We start from the raw sequence: 20,929 nt of genomic DNA on the forward strand, positions 1-20,929 counted from the left end.
TAGATTTCATGGGTTTTACCACATTGAGTATAAACAGCAAGCAGTGCTAGAGCTGTAATATGGTCAGAAACTGGAAAGCTACATTAGGCTGACTGCTTAATATTCGGTAGGGAAAACACAAGCAGAAGAGGTACTGTTCAGAATTAATTATTGTTTCTCTTTAATTTGAGTTCAACTAGTATGTATGAACACACAGATATTCTCAGTACCCAAAGCAATTTTGGAATTAGGAAGGTGAGGCCTCTACCATATTGCTCACTCTGATGCAGGTGAATTTCCTGTTTGTTCTGGCAAAACTTTTCCTTACATCAAAAGCACCCACTGCTCTGTATGTGTATATTAACCCAAAGGCTGTGATGACTTATCAGTTGGCAAAATATCCCATCCACTTGGGATCAGAAACTAAGCCAGCCAACTGACTAACAAAACTGAAATGTATCCAAACCGCTCAGGGAGCAAGGTATGTGACTCCAGCAGGGGGTCTCCCAGGACACTGGATGGGATGGCAATGACCATCTCTGAGTGGTAGCCTGAGAAAGATCACAGCCAAATTCATCATCAATTTTTATTTCCTACCATATACCAAATGTACAGCACTGAACACAATTTTGTTGCTTTGATGTAAGAAATATTAATTGTTTTGAAGAAACAGTATACAAACTACTTGAAATAAAAAAAATGCATACATCATTGCCTTTTTGCTGTTTACAAAAGACCAAATTTACAGAATCGATCATTAATGTAGTGGAAAGGAAAAAAAAAAAATTCAGTGCACATTACAAAACACGTCAAGTACAAAGGAGGCAAATAAATACAAACATATTTCACAAAGTGTTCTTCTCAAACTATGCAAACACAAATAAATTAACCCAAAGTCATAGTAAATTATAGTAATAAATACAGAGGTTGGTAAGAGGTTTCTTTTAAATTAAATAAAATATATAACAAACTTGTTAAAATATTTATCAAATTAAACCTTTGTCTTTGCAATAAGTGAACTCATTTGTATGCATCTATTAAGTACTGTATAGCAAAATGTTTGCAAGTACATAACTTTAATAGAAAATTGTGTTTGGTATCCCATTTATAATAGACTATGGTAGCTGCTTTCTTTTTAATTGAGTTTTAAATAAACACCATTCCTACCTAAGAACAGACATCTCATTTTCACTAAACTAAGATTCAAGGGTTCAAATGAACCCCAAACCAAAGATAAGCCCCACTTAATACATAACAATGACCACAGTGTCATGGAAATTGGAGTTACTGTGATATTACTTTTGATTTGTGCAGGTAACAGTAATAACAGTGGAATATATCAAGCCTGTGTGCTGTCACATTCAACCTACATATCCATGAGGCTAATAAAAAATAAACAATTTTCTTATAGCACAGAAAATTAAGCCCACACGAAGTTCAAGTGTCCATTTACACGGAGGCACATTGCACACAAGGTGTGTGTGCACACCAAAAAGGCAGTTTAGCTGGTTGTCTATACCTTTATCTTAAAAAAAATAAATATAAAAAAACTTTTGAAACAATGCTTAACTACTTTACAATCCCTGAAATAGACATTGCCTTAACTATAGCAACTACTAAACTCTGATCCATCTAGAAATTCAAGATTTCGGGCTCAATTTCACACAAGTAAGTGTATGCATTATCTGTGGGTAGTTTGTAGCTCTTGAAGTCCTACAGAAAGATTTTCATTGAATTGAAAGTTGTCCTGTTGCCTAAGAAGGGTGAGACAATGTCACCAGTGCTCAGATGGGAGAACCATTTTTCACCCGTTACTATATTTTCCATTCATTTCCAGTCAACCCAGTAAGATAAATGCTATTTCAGGGGATATGGTTATCTACAGAATTTTCCATTTGGATGTGTTTGTATTCCCTAAGTACAAATCTACATCAATATTGTCACTTGTATGTTGTACCAACATATGGCAGGAAAGCCTGGCTGGTCACATCAAATCTTATTTCTCATCTTGGAATAAGAGTTGCCAACTCTCTGATAGGATTTGAAAAACAGACAAATCTGCATCACTAAAAAAGCATACGTTTCTTTAAGCATTTCAAATAAATAATTCATATTAATGAAAACCGCATAGCCAAGTTGAGTACTTTGCTGATTGCTGTTTAATTATTGCTGCTTCCAGTACACTGTGCTTTGTGAGTGTGCATTCCCACCTGTAGGCACCAGGGAGCCTCTCATGCCCTCCATGCAGCTCACCGCAAGCCCACTGATAGATGCAAAGCCAGTGAAATGGGGCAAGAAGTGTGCAATAAAAATCAACTGGACCATAGTGAGTCCTTAGACAGGGATTCCCTTCATAGTTTTCTGTTTTCTCATTTAAACCCAGAAAGGTATGTGATTTGAGAATAGCATTTCTATTTCAATTCTATTGGAAAATAAATTAACGAACACACTTGTAAAAATATGGCAGACTTCAAAATGCAGTTAAAAGATAAAAAACTCTGATTAGAAATAAATAAAATATAAAAATGTCACATTTATTTTATATATACTTTACAAAAAAGAGAAAGAAACCAAAAGGAGTGCAGAAATAAAATAAAAACATATGAAAATAAATAAATTCTAATATTTGACTGCATCGCTTTTAATCCAAAGAGTCTATCATAGGTTTTCTTTCCTTTTTATGTCAGCTGGGGGGGAAAAATTAGTGCAATGTCGCCATGGTAAATGCAGGAGGCAACCTACATGCCTTAGCAGCACAGGATCCATCCGTGTCACTGCCGTTGGTGAATTTTGCTGCCCAGCAGCCCTGTGTTCCTACACATGGATGCCCTTCACTGCCTGTTTGATACTTTCCAGCAGGGCTTTGCATTCCGGGGAATAGTCCCGTTCCAGGTTGCTGTACATGTCTGTGAGCGTATTTACATAGGCTTCAAAATTCTGCTCACTGATAGGCCCCTAAACGAACACAAAACACATCGAACTCATCACGGTGATTCAGGCTTAGGGAAAAGGAGTCCCAAACCAAGCCACACGGGAGGAAGTGTATCATAACCCCAGAGTCTGAGGGGGCATGAGGATCCAGGTGGCTGCTAGAGTTTGGGGAGATGGAGAGAGACTGAACATGCTGGGACTGGCCTGCTCACTCTCTCCTCAGTGGGATTAATAATGTGATGGGTTAGACAGTATTTGGTGGTCAGTCTGGGCACACACCAGGTGGATGTCAGGCTGCTGAACTAGATCCCTCTATGTGATGCTCAGCACAAGGCAGGCCTCCCGTTTGTGGAAGGGGGTGTTGTTGAGGCTAGGGAGGAAGGCTTCACCTGGACCACATGGCTCCCTTGACAGCACTGGGCTGAAATTTAAGGAATTTAAGATTTGAGCAAGCTGCTCACTAACTGGTGTCTGGTGGAAAAGTTTCCCTTTCTGTCTGAACTCGGACACCTTCTTGTCGATTTCCCTGAGCTACATCATTGGAATATGCTTCCTTGTTTTTCTGTCTCTTTTCCAGGCAGCACATCAGATGCACAAAGGCAGGTGCTGTTCATCCCTTTTTCTCTTTGTGTGTTTTGGTATCTCCTCTGCCCAGTGTGGTGCCTCAAAGAGAGTTGATGCTTGGAGCATGTACGCCACACGCATGGGTGAAAGGAAGCGAGCGGCAAAAAGCAAGTGTGATACAACCATTTTCTGGTGCCTCCATTTTCCCATTGTTTTGGAAAATGTGCCTTACTTACTTCACAAGTCTTGGAAGAAAGCACTTTTAAAAGGCCTAAATTCTACAGGCACAAAATATATTACTATTATTGGTGCTACTTAGAAAGTAGGCTATCTAAATGGGAAGGTATTTTGTTGTGCACAGCAAAGCACTGAGCAAAGCAGGAGTGTCATTGAGCACAGCTTTCTGTCCCCTCTTTGTTTCTGCCTTTGTTGTGCCCTGTTTCTCGGAGAGCCTGACAACTGGCCTTATGACCCAGGAAGCAGAATGGAAAAAGGTCACCAGCAAAGCCAGGCCCACGTGGCTCAGGTGGGCTTTGGAACCTTGATCAAATTACGTGATCTCTGAGCCTCAAGGTCCTCCGCTGTGGAGTGGGAATGCTGAAGCTCGGTCTTTGGTGCTCTGGTGAATGTTGAGTGTGATCAGCTCTAACAATCACCCCTGGCATGCCTGGTGTATAGCTGTATATGGTACAAGCTATCTTGTAGGGTAACGATTATTTTCATGGCACTGGTGATGGGCATACAAATTTGAAGTATGAGTTAGGCAAATGTTAAAAATGATATTACAGAAATATCCAATAATTTATCTTAATAGGGGCCACAAATACTTTATTTTCCTTTGTGTTCTTAATTGTTACATTATTGATTTTCCTTTTTTAGTTGCCAGGAGACACATTTGGAACTGGTTAAAATGTGGCCTCTAGGCTGAGAAGGTGGGTCAGTTGAGTGATTTATTAATTTTGGGAAAACCAATCATATTTCTTCATTAAATTGCTGCTTCTCTAACCATTCTAAATATAAAATTTGCAGCTTTAGAAAACTTACTTTAAGATTGCATGTGATTAATAGCATTCAACAATGCAGCCTCTCTTCTAAATGTAACGGAAACTAATTTTCTATGAATTTTAAATAGTTCTCTGAACCAGTATGTGTTCACATTTGGGAAGTAAGGATGCCCTGCTCATTTTTGTGCTTTTGATTCAGGGTGAGAACTTAAGTATGTCCCTCATATGTAGCCCAAGGAAAGCACCAAGTTAAACTTTAGTTTTTATAGTCCTTGAATTGGGTGGCTGGCACACATGGCTGGCTTTCAGGTTTTATAAGCTGTCTACTTAGAAACAAATCTTTAGTGAGGGAACTTCGGCCTCCAACTTTCATATTACAAACTTTAAATAAACGCTCATCTGTAAATGACTCCTACAACATAAAAAACCCTTGGCCTCAGTGGGATTTAAATGTGGGTATCTATCATGGTCCTAGCAAGGGGCTTCCTGCAGGCTGACAGGGGGAAGCTGCTGGAGGCCAGAGCAGGAACTTTACTGGCCTGGCACTTACCATGTGTGGGAGCTGGATGTCGGCAAGGCTGGAGATGAGAGCCTGGCTCAGACCCGCCAGCTCCTTCAGCAGGCTCTCATTGTTCTGTTCTATAAGTTTGTTTTCCTCCTCTATCGTCTTTAAATTGCTCTCCATGGAGGTAATCTGAAATGGAAATAACTTGGGAATATGAGAAGTAGGCTTTAGGAGGAGTACAAAAGGTTTTTCTATGCAAGAAAACACGGACTAAATCTAAATGCCAAGGAATGCATACACGGCCACTTCTCTTGAAACTGTAGCCTCATTGTTCTGCTGGAAGTTTCCAAATTACATTCCCTAATCTGTATCTTTAGCCCAGATTGTTCCATAAATTGCAGGCTGTATGTGCCTGCATGGCCATGTGCTGGATAGCTCAGGCTCAGCGTGTTCCAGAGGTGGACTTTGCCTCTCCCCTACCAGCTCCCTGCACCCCTATGCCTCCATGCACAGCCCTCTCCTCTCCAGCTGATAGCAACCTGGTGGTGCTCAGGCCATCAAGGACTCCCTGCTGTTTTTCTCTCACACTTCAAATTTACTGGGCTCCTCCTTCAAATATCCAGGCCTGATGACTGTTCCACTGACACTGCTGTCCCTTGGACCCAGCCAACAGTGTGACTGTGACACCTTTCCTGGGTGGCCCTGCACCTGGCATTACCTCCTGCCATCTTCTCAGCCCATCAGCACAGCTACCAAAAAAAGTCTCTTGAAATGTCCCAGAAGTAGGTCAAATATGATCGCATTAACCCTTGGCTCAGAACCCCAGAATGGTTATGCATTAATTCACAATAAAACCAAGGTCTTTAGAGGGCAAGGATGTACCCTGTGTCATCTCTGGGGCTCGTCTCCTATGGTCCCCCAGATTGCTCACCTGTGGCTATGCTCACTCCACTATTTCTCAAAACTCTGGGTCTTCACAAGATTTTGGGTCTCTGCACCTGTCATGTTTACTTGTTTGAAACACTCCCTCAACCCCTCAAGTCTCCCCTCAGATGCTTCCTTCTTCCTGAAGCCTTGCCTGGCCCTCTAATTTTACATGGAAATCTGGCTTCCTCTCCCTACCCCCTTCTCTAATACAACATAACTTATCATTTGTGATTTCCTTTTGTTATCGTCTGCCTCTGCCTTCTAGACAGTAAGCCCCATGAGGACAGAGGCCTTCGCTTTCTCTGCTAGTGGCTCTCCAGAGGAGCCCCCACGGTCTGTAAGCCAAGGCCTGAAGCTCTTCCTAGAGCCCTGGTTGCTGTTAATGGAACATTACAACAGGGTCACGCTGGGTCAGGAAACCAAGGCTGTGTTTCAGATGAACCAATACCTTCTCTCTGAAGCTGCTGCTTCCAAAGTCTTATGCTCAGGCAAGGAGAGAAGGAAGAAGGATGCCTAGTCTGTATTTTGCCTCTTTATTCTTTTCCTTCCCACTTATTGCAATAGAATCATTACTCACATTTGAAAAAAAATCTTGGACTGAACTTTAAATTTCGATTTGGGTAAAGTTATTAGAGGATGGGTCAGACATTACATAGGAGAATGAAGAATTGAGAAGTTGATTGGATTTTTCAGTAAAAAATCTGTTCAGGAAAATCTCCAAAAAGATCTGTTTCTAACAAACACTGACACAACCAGAGGTGTCCTAGACAAAGTATTCAATAAGTTGCTCTGTTTTACTTAAATTGTGAAGAAAGCTAAGTACTCTCACATCTTGTCATAACAATTTTTCAAAGGCACCACATGCTTTATAGAACTCCACAATTATAGGATGACCTGCTTTATGTGTTTATAAAAGCCTTTGATGCACCCAACACAGAAACATGAGTAACACTACCTACAACTACGAAATTAGGGATGGCCCAGGGAGGCCCATCTGTTCAAGTTTTTATAATAACTGTGTTTTTAAGACATGCTCAGTGCATTTATTGCAACACATCAGTTATATTTTTTATCAGATGGTTTAACAGTTCACTAAAGATAATGACTACAAAGATAACTAATTGCTTTTCCTTTTTTTTTTTTTTACCTGTGTCTGAAGTTTCATCATATCTGCTTCAATTTTAAGGTTGGATTCATTCAGTTCCTTTATTTCTTCATCCAAATGCCTAATTTCTTCTTCACTCTCTATACCTATAAAAAGTTGGACTTAGTTCAAACTGAAAATATGACACTGTGACACATATGAGTCATTTTATGTGTAATTTGTGACCTGCTCACCGAAAGGTAGACTTTATTTTGAAATGTTTAGTTTTTACCAAAATTCATACCCAAGATTCTAAAAAAAAAGTGGGTTAAAGGAGTTGCAGGATTAATTCCTTTGTAAGAAGAGAGTAGGAAGTGCCACCATTTAATGGAGCTCCGTTATGTATCCTACTGCTAGATGTGTTCACAAAGAATTCCTTATTTCCACTTCCCTGCACCCTGTGGGGTGTGCTCCTTTATATCCTGTTCACATATGCAGACACTGAGCCTTGGAGCGGCCAAATGAGACCACACTAGTCACTGACAGGGGCTATGTAACCTGCCCAAGTCCTAAGTAGAAGGCAGAGCTGGGGTTCTCTAGTCCACAGCGCATGTGCTTTCTCACACACAGTGGTGCAAGGACAGGTAAGCCATGAGTTATGCTGATAATTCTGTATTTGTTATCTGAGTGGGACCTTACGAGCCATATAAGAGACAGAGCTGGGGTGCTGGTGGCGGGTTGGTGTGCAGGGCCACACACTCTGGATTCTCTCCCTGATAAGGAGCAAATGCAATCTGGGAGAAGAAACATGGGCTTCAGTGTTTGAACACTGGCCTTGACTGGTCTTGAACTTGTGCAGCTTTTCTTCCTTGTGCTTCAGTTTCCTCTTCGATAAAAACAGGCACAAAATCTATGTTGTGAGAATTAATGTAATAAGATATAAAGTCCTGAACAATAGTAATTTGATAAGTGGGAATTATTTCCCTATCACTGTTTATAGAAGGAATACAGGTACATTTAAAGATTTTTAAAAGTTGGAAGTGGTAGCTCATATTAAGGATACCAAAGGCAGGTTTAAGATAATGTCAGCAGTCCAGAATGATGAATCTAAACCAAGGAGATGACAACGAGGAGGCAAAAAATGCAAACTTCTGCATTTGGATTTAATAAGATCAATTTCACAAGAGCAGGCTGGGGAGAACTAACAGTTTGTTTGAAGGAAATCTAGGCTCTTATATTTTCCTGGGATCACTATTCTGGACAGTGGTTCACTATTTACTGAAGGTGAATTTCACATGTTCTATGACCAACATGGTCACACATGTACAATAGGAAGCATACACAAGGTGGACAGAGCACAACCTGGAAACAAGCAAGCCCCATACCCACCATAGACAACATGGATGATTTACCAATAAGATGTTAGAGAGAAAAGGAAGCCCTGAAAGTTTACACACAGCATGATAACAGGTGGCTGTGTTGTAGATACTTATTGCTTTATTATGTATGGCAACGTAAATAAAAGTGGGCCATGCATGGACCAATGGAGAGAGTACATCCTAAGAGTGGTCTAATACCATGCTTTGAGTTTCAATAGAGAAGAAAAGCAACCCACAACTAAGATCTAGGGATTTTAGTACCTGGATCCAGTTGAGTATGAGTCTGCAGTGTGACACAGCTGCTCAGAAAGCAATAAACAGTTCCCCAGGACCACACTAATGGAGCTAAAGTGCCTGGGACATGGTTGATTCTGCACTGGCTGGCTGTATCTGCAGAACTGTATTGTATTCTGAGCACCACATTTTTCTGGTCGGTACCTTGGTGGAGGAATCTTCTCTTAGGCAACTGGGATTGAAATATTTATTTTCAACAACATCACGGAGCATAAATTATCAATTTAACAGGTATTTTGAGTGCTATCAGCACTTGAAATTTTTCTGAATTGAGCAAATGAAAATGTCTATTGCTAAATTTTTTGTCATATGTTTTCTTTCTCTCTTTGGAATTAGATTTCACCTTAGGGAATGGTATTTTTTTACAACATATCTGGTGAGGCAGACAATTAGTGAGGAAGTAAACACCTACAAAATATGCAGAAGGAAATGAGAAGGGTGCTATGTGAACCCTCACTGGAGAAGCCTCATTTAATCTGAAACTTTACTGATACCAAAGGCAGGGGCATGAAAAGCTAGCAGTCAAGTTGAACATTCCCAGGAGGAAGCAGAAAGCACAGAGACCTGGGGTGGGGAAAAAGTAGGAAGGTCTGCAGTGAGTGAGGCACAGTGAGGGAGGGAGACACGGGGGACATGGGGCTGGGGCTGCAAGGAGCTCGGGTTTATTCCCAGGGCAGGGAGGGCCAGTGGAGGATTTTAAGCGGGGAGTAGATGTGATCCAGCTAACTTTTCAAAACCATAACTCAGAGTTTTAGGTGGAGAATGGATTGAGAGGGAGGCTGAACAGAAGCCAGAAGACTGGTCAGGGTCCCAGCTGGTATGGCGGACCCCTGCCCCAGGGCATGGAAGTTGGGGGAACAGAACTGGACCCAAGGTAAACTGTGGAGGTGGGATGTCCCATGATTGTGATGGGCTGGAGGAAGGGAGTGAGAGGTGGAGGAATCAAGATGAGCCCAAGCTGCTGGGAAACCGGGGCATTTCTGGGATGAGGATGACTTTGCAGCAGCAGCTGACAGAAGGAAAATCAAGGGTTCAAGTTGGTCAAGTTAGAGATGCTTGTGAGAAGACTCTTTAAGGGAGAGCCTGGGTTTGTGGTACTGACATATCTTAGGACTGTGTAGCCCTGACTCCAAGTTGGGGAAGACACTTAAGCCTCCTCATCAAGGTGGGCCATTTGGAAGATGCCTAATAACAAAAGGTGCCCGGAAGCCTTTGGGGAAGGTGTAATCATGAGATGGAATCTTGAAAAGAAATGTTAGATGGGATCTAATAAACAATAGGTACTCCATAAGTTGTCACAAAATTAATACATGGATGAACTAATGTTTTCATTACAATTTCTGGGATTTGGGGAGATTTTAGCCATAGGAGCAAATTCAGTCAATTCATTGTAATTATGTTCCCTAAATATATCACCTCATCTATTCCCACTGAGACATTCACCTGCCAACCTCCTCTCTATACAGTCTTTAAGAGACTTCAGTGCTGAGTGGAGCTTAGAGGAGGCCACAGATTTTGAATTTCACACCACACTTGCAAATATTAACTCATTTGATTCTCTTAAGGATCCCATGAGGTGGGAGTACTTACTGCCTCACTGTGTGGATGAAACAGCCAGCGTATGACTGGGTTAAGTAGCAAGTGGTAGAGCTGGGACTCAAAACACAAGCTCTGGCTCCAGAATATATCCTCTTTACCATTATAATGCTACCTTTACTCACAGGTTTTTAATCTGTTTTAAAAATATCAATGCACCAAGTGACTGATGTGGCTTTACTCGTATGATTACAACAAAATGTAGAGTGTGGGTTAGACCAGCTAAATTGCTCATCAACAAAACCATTAAATTTTCATTGAATAAACTATATTTATTTAATTTATTAACTTTTTATTTAATAATACTAAATATTTTACTGAACAATACGTGGCTCTGTTTTTTTTTATAGAGTCTACCTGTTTAAAAGCAAGAGAATATGCTTTCTTTACGTTCAATAATGATAATTTTGAATTGATACAAATCTATGCCTAATTTACATATTTAGGGATTATATAACTTATAATAATATTTTCTTTATATTCTGTACAAATTTATAAGTGATGTATATATTTACAGCAGGTGTATTACATGGGGCTTTAAGAATTTGTTTCATATATAAAATAAACAATTCTATTGTATTTGAAACAAATTCTATTATATTTCTTGAGTGAGCCTTTATTCTTATAGTGTACTTACAGACTAAAATTTTACTTCTTTCATTATTTAGGGGGAGATGAATTAATGTAAATTTGACTATTTTAGTTACTAAAGGGATCAGGAGATATATCCAAAAGGAATGATGTATCACGATATTTAGAACACACTACTTTGCCACATGGGAAGAAACAGAAGGATTTACTAAGTGAAAGAACAATATCCATAAGCCAACCATCATAGCTTTTACTTGTTTCCACAAAAAATAGAAAGGCAAGCATTTGTTCATGTAAGGTGATCTAATTTTATCATCAAGGACTAGTAGTGGTCTTAAGAAAATTAATGTGGCAACTAAATTGTGGCAAGACGGAGAACTGATGACCAATTCTAAAGTTAATATAAACATTTTCAGTACAGACTTTCCACATTTTAACTGGGGTATAGGTAAAATTCTCCTAACATGTTTATATAGCCAATTGCATAAATGATTTGTACTCAGTTTAACTTCACATAGTACACTAAGAAGTTTAAAGTCATATGAACTTCATATTTTATTGCAATTTGACTTTCTTTATGAATGAGAGAGTGTTAGGCTGCATCTGCTTTATAAGGCATCCAGGGAACAATCACTGTGACCACACATGTTAGGTACGGGACTGCGGTGGGGGGTGTTGGAACAGACCTCAAATCACTTAGCTCCTCCTGGACCCTCATCAGACCACTGACCTGAACTCAGGTGGACTTTTCTTCATGCACAAGCCATTGTAGGTTGTCAGGCTTCACATGAGCTTTAGAGCCTCACTCCTTAGATTGTAAAGATGTAATTTTCCACTTCCCTGGCCTGTCTAAAGTAAATGCACTTCAGACATTTTTCAATGTGCTCCACACATCCCTCTGCTGCTCCATGTCCTTTGTAAGCTCAGCTGAAGATGCTAGATTTTTAAGGGCCCTACAAAGTGTGTGTGTGCAGTTGCTGTAACCATTTACCAGCGGTTGGTTAGGACAGATTGGGGCAGGTGTGAGCCTGGCCCAGACAGCAACAGCTTTCTAAAGTGTCATTGGGATTTGCTATAATGCCAACAGCTTACCATTTTGTTCTTCTTTCTGAAGAACAGCCTGTGATTTATATTATCATGTGAGTGTTACTGGTGTGATAATGAAAACTCAGAAGAAGTTCTTCCTTCACACACTCGGTTAGTTCCAGAGGGAGTTTTGCTCTGACTTTACTTACCGACAGTGTGATTCTCATGGTGGTTATGTTTTCCTTTTGGCTTTGGCTTCTAAAAAGCTAAAGTCAAATTCAAGTGCCTGTTTTACCTACTGAAATGGCTTGCCTCACACCTTCTGTTCATGATCCTCTGGCTTGTCCCGTCTTGCTTTGTTGTTGTTGATTTTCTTCTGTCTCATTTTTTGAATTAATTTTTAAAGTAGCTTTCTTTTTTATTTCCTTAATGTGGCATTGCACTCCCAATCATTTAAATATAGCTTTAGATAAGGAGAGGTGTAAATAAATGAATACTAAATCGTGTCAATTTCATGGGAAACATGCTAAGAGGCATTTGAGGAGTGAGGAGTATTTCCAAGGAGCAATGACAGCATCTGCAGAAAGCATTTTCCTGGGCAGCTGAATGTTGTGGAGACGGCATTGACTGACCTCCTTTAGCTCTGAGGGCGAGTGCCCAGGGAGGGAGAGCAGGCCCCCCAGAGACCACTTTGAACAAAGGATCTCATGGCTGATGAAGGCCTCAGAGGGAAACAATAGGAAGTTCAAGAGGGCTTTCCCTCCACGGATAGTGCATATGTTTTTTAAAAAAATTACACACAATTTAAAAAGATTGAGTAATGCTTTCAGAGAAATAAAGTAACCACAGTTACTCAGTTCTAGTAATGTGCCAAAGATGCAATCAAATAAAATCTCCAAAGTAAAATAATTGCTTGGCTATTGTTTCTCACTTGCTTTCAAATGATCTTCGATGGAAACAACACGTGCCTGAGATAAAGCTGACGAGAAATCTTAAGAAAAGCACTGAAGAATCAAAGGAAGATTGGAGGATCCAAGATAGAGTTCAGAAACTGCATACATTAACTTTGCTAAGGGATTGACACTAGGAAAATGTAAATATAGATGTTGAATTTAAATCTTGCAGATTCACCATAAAAATACCATTTTGAGTAAAGAACAAAATTTAAGGATGCAATATAGATGCCAAATACCATGTTTCTTGAAATTTGATAGAGGCTTACACCAGGAGCACACATCCACACACATCCACATGCATGCTCATGCACAAAGCTGTCATTTTGAGGACTGCAGGACAAAAGTTCAGCCAGTGTACTTAATCCATCGAATATCAGGGCTTGATTTTCTCTGTTGGAGATCCTTATTAAAAAGTAAGAAAAAAAAACCAAAAAAATTTTTTTTAGATAAAAGTGTAGCTCAAATGTGAGGAAAGCTTCCTTCTTGAATACTGAAATTACGCTGCCCATGTAGAGAGTCATTTGGCTCCAGAACCCTTTGGGGAGATAGGTCCTGAACCTGGGTAGGGATGGTGACCTCCAGCCACATGCTCTTACCTCCAGTTGCTTTGAGCTTGATGGTCATTAGTTCTTCTGAGATTTTGCTTTTTTTGATGGCTTGTGCATTTAGAGGACATCCAGATAAGCTGTGAAAATGGAAATTATAACAATGTGTGAAACATATTGTTTCTTATAAAACTGTGTATTCACTATCTACTATTTTTCTTTGACGGCCTGCTAATTACAACACAATCTGCAATCTCTTAGTACGAAGTTAACAAGTCAGTCTCCGGTTAAAACAAAAGCAAAAGGCCTTCAAATAATGTAAAATGTTTTGCATTGTTTTCCTTAAATCAAAATACAAGTAGCTACTGCTGATATTCTCATTTAACTAACTTTGTTAAAATGTTTCTGTTCTAACCTAAGACAGGCACAGTCGCAGAGGGCCCATCAGGTGAGAAATTGGGGATCAACAGTGGTGAAGCTTAGAACCTCACTCCCCCTGTTTTGAGAGAAATCTTCTGCATCCGTGGATGTTTTATTGCCCTTGTCTAGCTCCGATTAACACATAGTCTACAGGCACACACCTGATCATCTACAATTGCTCTCTTACAACACTAAACTATGTTTTCTACCTTTATCTTGCATCTACCTACCACTTCAGCATTTTATTAAAAATAAAAAAATAATAATAATAAAGGGAGAAATGTGGGATCCACATATAAATCAAGTATAAAAATCAAACGAATATTCATATTTGACCTGATTGTTTATAGTTCATAATGCGTGATCAAAACCGAAAGTTTTTGTGATGACTGCCCTTGTACTGTTCACCATGTAAGAACTTATTCACTATGTAAGAATTTGTTCACCATGTAAGAACTTGTTCATTATGCTTCAGAAGATTGGAGACTGACGAGAATTAGGCTTGAGATGGATTAATGATTGCGCATTGAGCATTGACTCCCCTATACAGAATTTTATTGTTGTTAACAACCATTTGATCAATAAATATGAGAGATGCCTCTCAAAAAAAAAAAAAGTTTCTGTTCTGTATTTACATAAATGTCCTCTTAGCGGTTACTCTATTTTCTGTGATGTACAGTACATATATATTAGGATAAGAATTGGTTCCAAATTAGTTAAAATCCAAGAATAATAAAATAGACTCTAGTTCTTATTGTGTCTATATTGTCATCTGATCTTTAGAGAATGACTAAAATTAATACAACACCAAAATAATACCCCCACCATGGTAAATTCAGTTGGGGTATGGGAAAGTTTTCAATTTATTCTTTAACTTTCAAAGTATTATATTGCATGAAAAAAATCTCTTATCTCCCAGGAAAGTAAAAGGAAGCACCCTACGTGTGTCCAAGTGCCCTCACTGCCAAGGCAGCCACTGCCTTGCAGCTTAGTTTATGCACTTTTCCTTAATAGCTGCACACCTTAACAGTGCTTCTGTCTGTTAATGTCATCTATTGTATTTAAATTGTCATCTGTTTTATTTAAATTGCACTAAAATGATCATGACGGCCTTGAGCAAAATTTGTTTCCCCTAGTACATGATGAGATGATTGTGTTGTTCTAAGCAGTCATTAATTCCTTTGCAATTGTGTTGTATTTTGGAAATAAAATTTTTAAATAAAATAAATAATGATCACAATCTTCCATTATATCTTTCTCCCCACAGAAATATGGCTGCAATTTATGTATGAAACTTTCACTGTTAATCCAAAGACTAGGGCACTTCATATATCTGAAGCAAAGCCCTTAATGTTTGCTGAATGAACAAATTTTATTCTTTTATTTAGAATTTCAAAGAAATCTTAATTATTCTGTATGAAACTTATAGGAAATATAAAAAATAATAGATATGTAATACTATGTATGAAAAAAGGCTATGTGGCTTGCCAAAATTTTATAAATTATAAAATATCTTACACAGGAAAAGGAAATAATGAAAAAGGACAAACTGAGCTTTGAACTGGATATTTCTATTTTTGAAGCATCTCATTGTAAGTTGTGGCCTATATAACCTTCTTTATCTTATTTTTCTGGAAAATTTACTTAAGTCTGTCTTGTTTTATGTCAAATATTGTGCTCTCAGTAACTGGTCATGAACAGGATTACTATTTTGTTGTAAGTTGGATTTTTAAGGTGACCTGTAGAAAGTCCATTTGCAATGTAATAAATATTAATACTTTCTGAGAATTTCACTCTTCCTCTAAAGGATCTGCTTTGTTCAAACCACAGGGCAGCCATCACCCAGTGGTGACACAATGGTGTGGAGTTAATGACAAGACCGCTTACAAAGAGTATGGTTTGTAAGAGTTTGGGTAAGTCATGAAGGTGAGGCTATGGTTTCAAAAATGCCACTTGACGTTTTGTATCTTCCAATGCAGTTAATGCCTTACCAAATATAAAACAAACCTGAAGTTAAAAAAAATTGGAGTAGAAAATATAACAGTTCTTTTTTCCTTTTGAGCATAATATATTATATTAATACAATTTTAATGAAAGGGAAAGGAAGCAGTCTGTGTGAAAGTGTTGTATCAGGCAATTAGCTGGGCACTTTATTAAATTATTTCATTACATTCCATATATAATAAAGAAAAGCATTCCACCTTAAAGAGAAACCCCCAAATTAAATTCAGCCTCCTAAATCCTTTAAGTGTCAAGATAAAACTCTAGTGAAGAGTAGTGAAATACAAATTATTCATTTGTACAACTCTTATTTTCCTTCTCCTAGAAAATAATATCTCAGCACTGACATTGAAGCTTATGTATTTTGAACTTATAATTGTCTTTTTCTTATTACAAAGTAGGTAGTTGTATATGTAGTCACATGCAGTGCACACCTGCAGTTTAGAGAGCCCTCCAGTGCACACCTTTAGCCTTCAAACATCAAACCTGCCTTTGAAGCTCCTTGTGCCCCTTGACAAGTGTTGTCTCTGCCTCCCAGAGATGACCAGCTTGGATTATAAATTAGTAATTGTGTAGCTACTCCAAATGTAATTTCGCTGCATATTTTTAACTTTTTGGAAAGAGAATCATACCACACATATTCTTCAGCAAATATTTTCACTCAGTGTTGTGTTCTGGAACTCCCCAGAGCTGTGTCATGCCTTCATTTCCACTGTGTTGTGGCAGCCCCATGTGCAGACGCCACCATCTATTTCCATGCTCCACTACCAGTGGGCTTGTGGGGCGCTCCCAGTCTGGATCTGGCAGAACAACAGCATGGACGTTCCCAGCCATGTCTCTCCTGGGGCTCCAATGTGCGGGAAATTCCCTGGCCATGGACCTAACAGCTCAGTGGCTGGGTAGCAGGGCACATTTGTTTATTTGCTCTTCTCCAACTTGACTCCATAAAGGTAATTTGCTTGCTGATTGGCTCTACCCATTTCTCTCCCACTTATAGTGCATGTGACTCCCTATTGCTCCATATCTTCACCAAGTCTTGGTACCGTGTAAAACTTCTCTATGATTTTTAAAGATAATTCTGTTGTTGCTGAGGGACATGCTCACCATAGTTCGGCATCACACAGATATTACTGAATCCATGATAAGAAAGTAAAGCTGCTGTGTGGTAAATGTGTCATTAGACAGGTTTGACTTGTGCCTCTCACTCCTGAATATGAAATGGTTATTCAAACTCAGAATAAGACAATGTGTGCTATTGTGAACATGGCCATACATTTGAAAACCTACAAAAAAATAAACCACTTAAACTGTTCAGGTTTTCTCCATAAGCAGGTGTCTGGGCATATTTGCTTAGATCAGCAATTCCTGGAAGCCTTTATTTTCTGATACCATTAAGATATACCTTTAAATGGAACAAAATGTCCAAACTCCACAGCTTTGCTCAATTTGCATACTGCTCATAAGCAAAGCATCAGGGCTCTCTAAAGATCCACTGGATTTTAAATCTGCATCACATGCAGAAGTAGTGCACAGAGGAGCCCACACTGACTGGAGAAGTGTGTTGTGAATTTCTAGCATCTTTCCTTAAGGTATAATATAGACAAAAAAGCTGGACTAAGATCAATGTTTTAGGACTCGGTGGAAACCCACAACACATGGTGACAAAGGAATTAGGCCACTGTGTGACTATAAAGGGTTTTTTAATCTCATCCTGTTGTACACTCAGTGGTCACTGTGTCATCTTTTTGACTGCTGGAGATGAGTCACATCTTCCCAACAGCAAATGACTACCATTTGGTCTGAAATTGCACCAGTTCACGAGAGGAAGGGAGTGACATAAATATGGAAAGTGAAAGTTTACAGTTATACAACATAATCAAGTAGATACTGCCACTTGGAGCTGAAGCAAACCATTAAAAGACTGAGCCATTAAAAAATAGCAGCATCAGCAATATCTTAGAACACAAAAAAGCAAATGCACAGTCCCTACAGCACTTGAAAATCATGCCACGAATTTTTCAGAAATAGAGAAAATACTTTTCATTCCTCAAACTAGTCAAATGTCTATCTGACAAGACATTATTGCAGCATCTAAAATTCTATGATTAATGATCTTGAGGAAGGTGTCCCCCAAAAGCAATCCAGGTGACAGACAATCACAGCAATGACACAATAAAAAGACAGAAAATGAATATTACCTTCTGTGGGTGACAAAGACGTTATTTACGTGGCCCAGCCCATTGCAGCCTGGCAAGGGACAGTGTGGCAGCTCTTGTTTGTTCAGCCTCCAGGAGAGGGGTGCCCCATTGAGAGGATTCTCTTTCTGTCTCTTGGCAGCCAGGGGACAGCCCGAAGCCGTGCGGTGGGACGTGTATTTACCTGATATGTGACCTTGGCCATCACACCCTATCACAGGACATCTAGAGACACAGAGAGACATTCCCAGCTGGGAGAGACTAGCCACCTCACGTGCAACGCTGTTGCTGAGTGAAGGAGGCAGTGGCAGGGCCACGCTTACACAGAAGGTAAGTGATGAAATTACATGGTTTTAAATGATGCCACTACAACTAGCAAAACAGCACTGGATCAGCAGTAATAATGGTCCACAGACCCTGAGCTAAGCAATTTTTGTGCATTATCTCATGTAATCCTCACTGCAAGCCAATTGGACAGAATATTATTATCCAATTTTAGAGTTGGGGAAAAGGAAGCTTACAGAATTTAGGGAACTTGCCACCCATTCTACAAGAAGGGGAGTGAAGTTCATGCCCATGTTATCTAGCTCCTGAGCCAATCAAGACAATGCTTTACATAGCCCCCAAAGACCAAGCGTGTAAAGGGTGAACCACCTTGCCCTACAGTTACATTACATTACATTATACATCATTCATAGTACTAGAATTTTGGTTTCCAAAATGTCTTATATTTAGAAATGGTGTAGAGCAAGCCATTTGAATTTCTACATCTGCATCTGCATATCTCGTCCAAGCCTGGGTAGCATATTTCTCAGAGGAGGGAGTTCAATTTAGATAAAATTTCATCTCAAGCAAAATTACAGTTTTGGGGGAAATGCTGCCATATTTGTGATTTTATAGCATGTCCACAATATTGCTTTCTTTCACAGCAACTGGGAAAAGTATCTTTTTTTTTTCTTTTGCCTTATCAAAGAACTGTGGAAAGATAGTTAGGAATGGCCATTCTCCAGGACCTCCAAACACACTGACTGCTGCAAAGATCCTTGTGTTCACAAGGACGCACCTTCCTAGAAACTCAGTCCAGGCTAAGTTCATCCCAAATGAGGTCCCACCATTGGACTGACAAGCTGCCTCTGGCCCTGATGCTGCTGCCTCAACTGCCACACTTACTTGAGCTCAGGCTCTTCTTTTTCTTCCTTCATAGGAGTCACTTTGACACTGCCTTTCCTGGCCCGAGGGCAGCCGGACAAGCTGAAATGTGTACCCAAGAAAGAACAAAACAAATCATGGGGTCTCCCTGGCCACTGCTGTGGACATCCTGATTTCCAGCCCTCAGAAATGCGATCCATCCTACCTTCTGTGGGAAGCATAGTTTCCAGTCACATGCCCTGAGCCGTCACAACCTGGTGTTGGACACCTGGAAAACACAGGAACAGAGCGTGCACCGTGTGTTTGCAGTGAAGGGAGGGACTGTGACATTCATATAGAACCAAATGAGTGAGCTGCTTTTTGTGGCGCTTGGTCTGCTTAAGAATAATTAGGTTTGGCTGGTAATCCATTTTTAAAGAAAATGTTAAGCTATATAACTACTGCATGGTGCTTGGTAGACAACATACTAGCTGTTATTCCACATGCTATTTTCTTTTTTTTTTTGTAAACCTTATTTTGGAAAGAATCTAAAATTCAGCCCACAACCTATTGCTGGGTATTTGTCTTCATCATGCAAAGTTCCTAACTTTGGCTTAAGAAAGGAAGTTTTCCAAATTGTCTTCATGCATAATTTATTTTTCTTTGATTTGCTACACTACCATGATAATCCATTAAATTCAGAAGAACAACAGTGGTGTATGTGACTCCAGAGATTCGGTGCATCAATACCGTTGCCAAAGAACCTAAGTCATTTGCACCTGGTCTGTTCTGCCTCATGGCCCAACTTAAATGATCTTTTGGGAAATCTACAATAACTATTATTGACAATAACTATATTCAATGATCAACCATTAAATTTGGAATGAGGAGGGGTGAAAGAGGAAGGAGAATCTGCTGATCAGGAATAGGTTTCAAAATACACAAGAATGCAAAAATTTATGAAGATTCTGATATTTCTGTTTCCTTTTTAAAAATCCCCAATACAAATGAAAACAGGGGCTGTCATAAAATGTTTGCATTTCTGAAGGTTCTTGAAGACATTTTCTTTGTTATCATTTTACTGTATGCTTACCCTGATTCAGATTTCTACCCAAACAAGAGCTTGAAAAAAATAATAATCCAAAGAAAAATGAGAATACTATCCTTTTCTTAAATGCTAGCCCACAACTGAACCTTCACAGAAATGCTTTTATATCCAATCCTGAGTCAGAAAATAGGATGCATACCTCTTCAGACTAACCAGGAAAACTTACATGGAGTCTTTAATCAGCCATGTAAAGATAATGTGTCTTCTATATTGTAGGAAAGGCTAGGATGCTAGTCTTTTTTTCTGTTAACATTTTTAATAAAGTAGTGGTTTACTAGCATATTGCAATTATGAAAAAGTCTATGGAAAAGTCTGTGCCAAATAACCTTGTTTTGGAATCCTCCCTGAGTGTCTAAGCAGGAGGGTAATGAAATGTGTCTTTTTCTTCTTGGTATAGAAAAAACTAAGAATATTATTTATTAGATGGCCCTATAAAATATGTAAATACTTAATATTGCTATAGGACCTCTCAAGCTATATATTTGCAATGTATTATCAACATCTTTTGGTAGACATAATGTTTAGAAAAATAGGAGAACTGATAGCTTTTATTAAGATATGGCAATGTAGATGTTTAGAACAATTGAATAAGATTGAATAAGGAAGTGTGGAGTCCAGAAGATTGAGTAAGATTGAGTGGGTATACCTGGAACTTATCTCCTTCCAGTCTGCTAATTATTGGTCTCTACTTAACAT

General features: G+C 39.2%; 1 protein-coding gene across 3 annotated transcripts in view; it reads right to left on the minus strand.

The window, feature by feature from the left end:
* Positions 1 to 446: 446 nt before the first annotated feature.
* The window catches only part of LOC108383271 (ST18 C2H2C-type zinc finger transcription factor), a 110,334-nt gene continuing 89,851 nt past the window's right edge, over positions 447 to 20,929 (minus strand). For 2 of the 3 annotated variants that reach the window (XM_017639675.3, XM_036990794.2), the window contains 7 exons: positions 19,352 to 19,414; positions 19,168 to 19,248; positions 18,001 to 18,222; positions 13,433 to 13,521; positions 7,058 to 7,161; positions 5,029 to 5,172; positions 447 to 2,934 (listed from right to left, as the gene is read on the minus strand). In XM_017639675.3, the coding sequence (XP_017495164.3) occupies positions 2,794 to 2,934; positions 5,029 to 5,172; positions 7,058 to 7,161; positions 13,433 to 13,521; positions 18,001 to 18,222; positions 19,168 to 19,248; positions 19,352 to 19,414 (844 nt within the window). In that variant the 3' untranslated portion in view covers positions 447 to 2,793. The remainder of the gene's footprint in view (positions 2,935 to 5,028; positions 5,173 to 7,057; positions 7,162 to 13,432; positions 13,522 to 18,000; positions 18,223 to 19,167; positions 19,249 to 19,351; positions 19,415 to 20,929) is intronic. The other variant, XM_036990793.2, reaches the window with a different exon arrangement.

The sequence above is a fragment of the Manis javanica genome, chromosome 2, assembly GCF_040802235.1.
Source record: "Manis javanica isolate MJ-LG chromosome 2, MJ_LKY, whole genome shotgun sequence".
In the NCBI taxonomy this organism is placed as follows: Eukaryota; Metazoa; Chordata; class Mammalia; order Pholidota; family Manidae; genus Manis; species Manis javanica.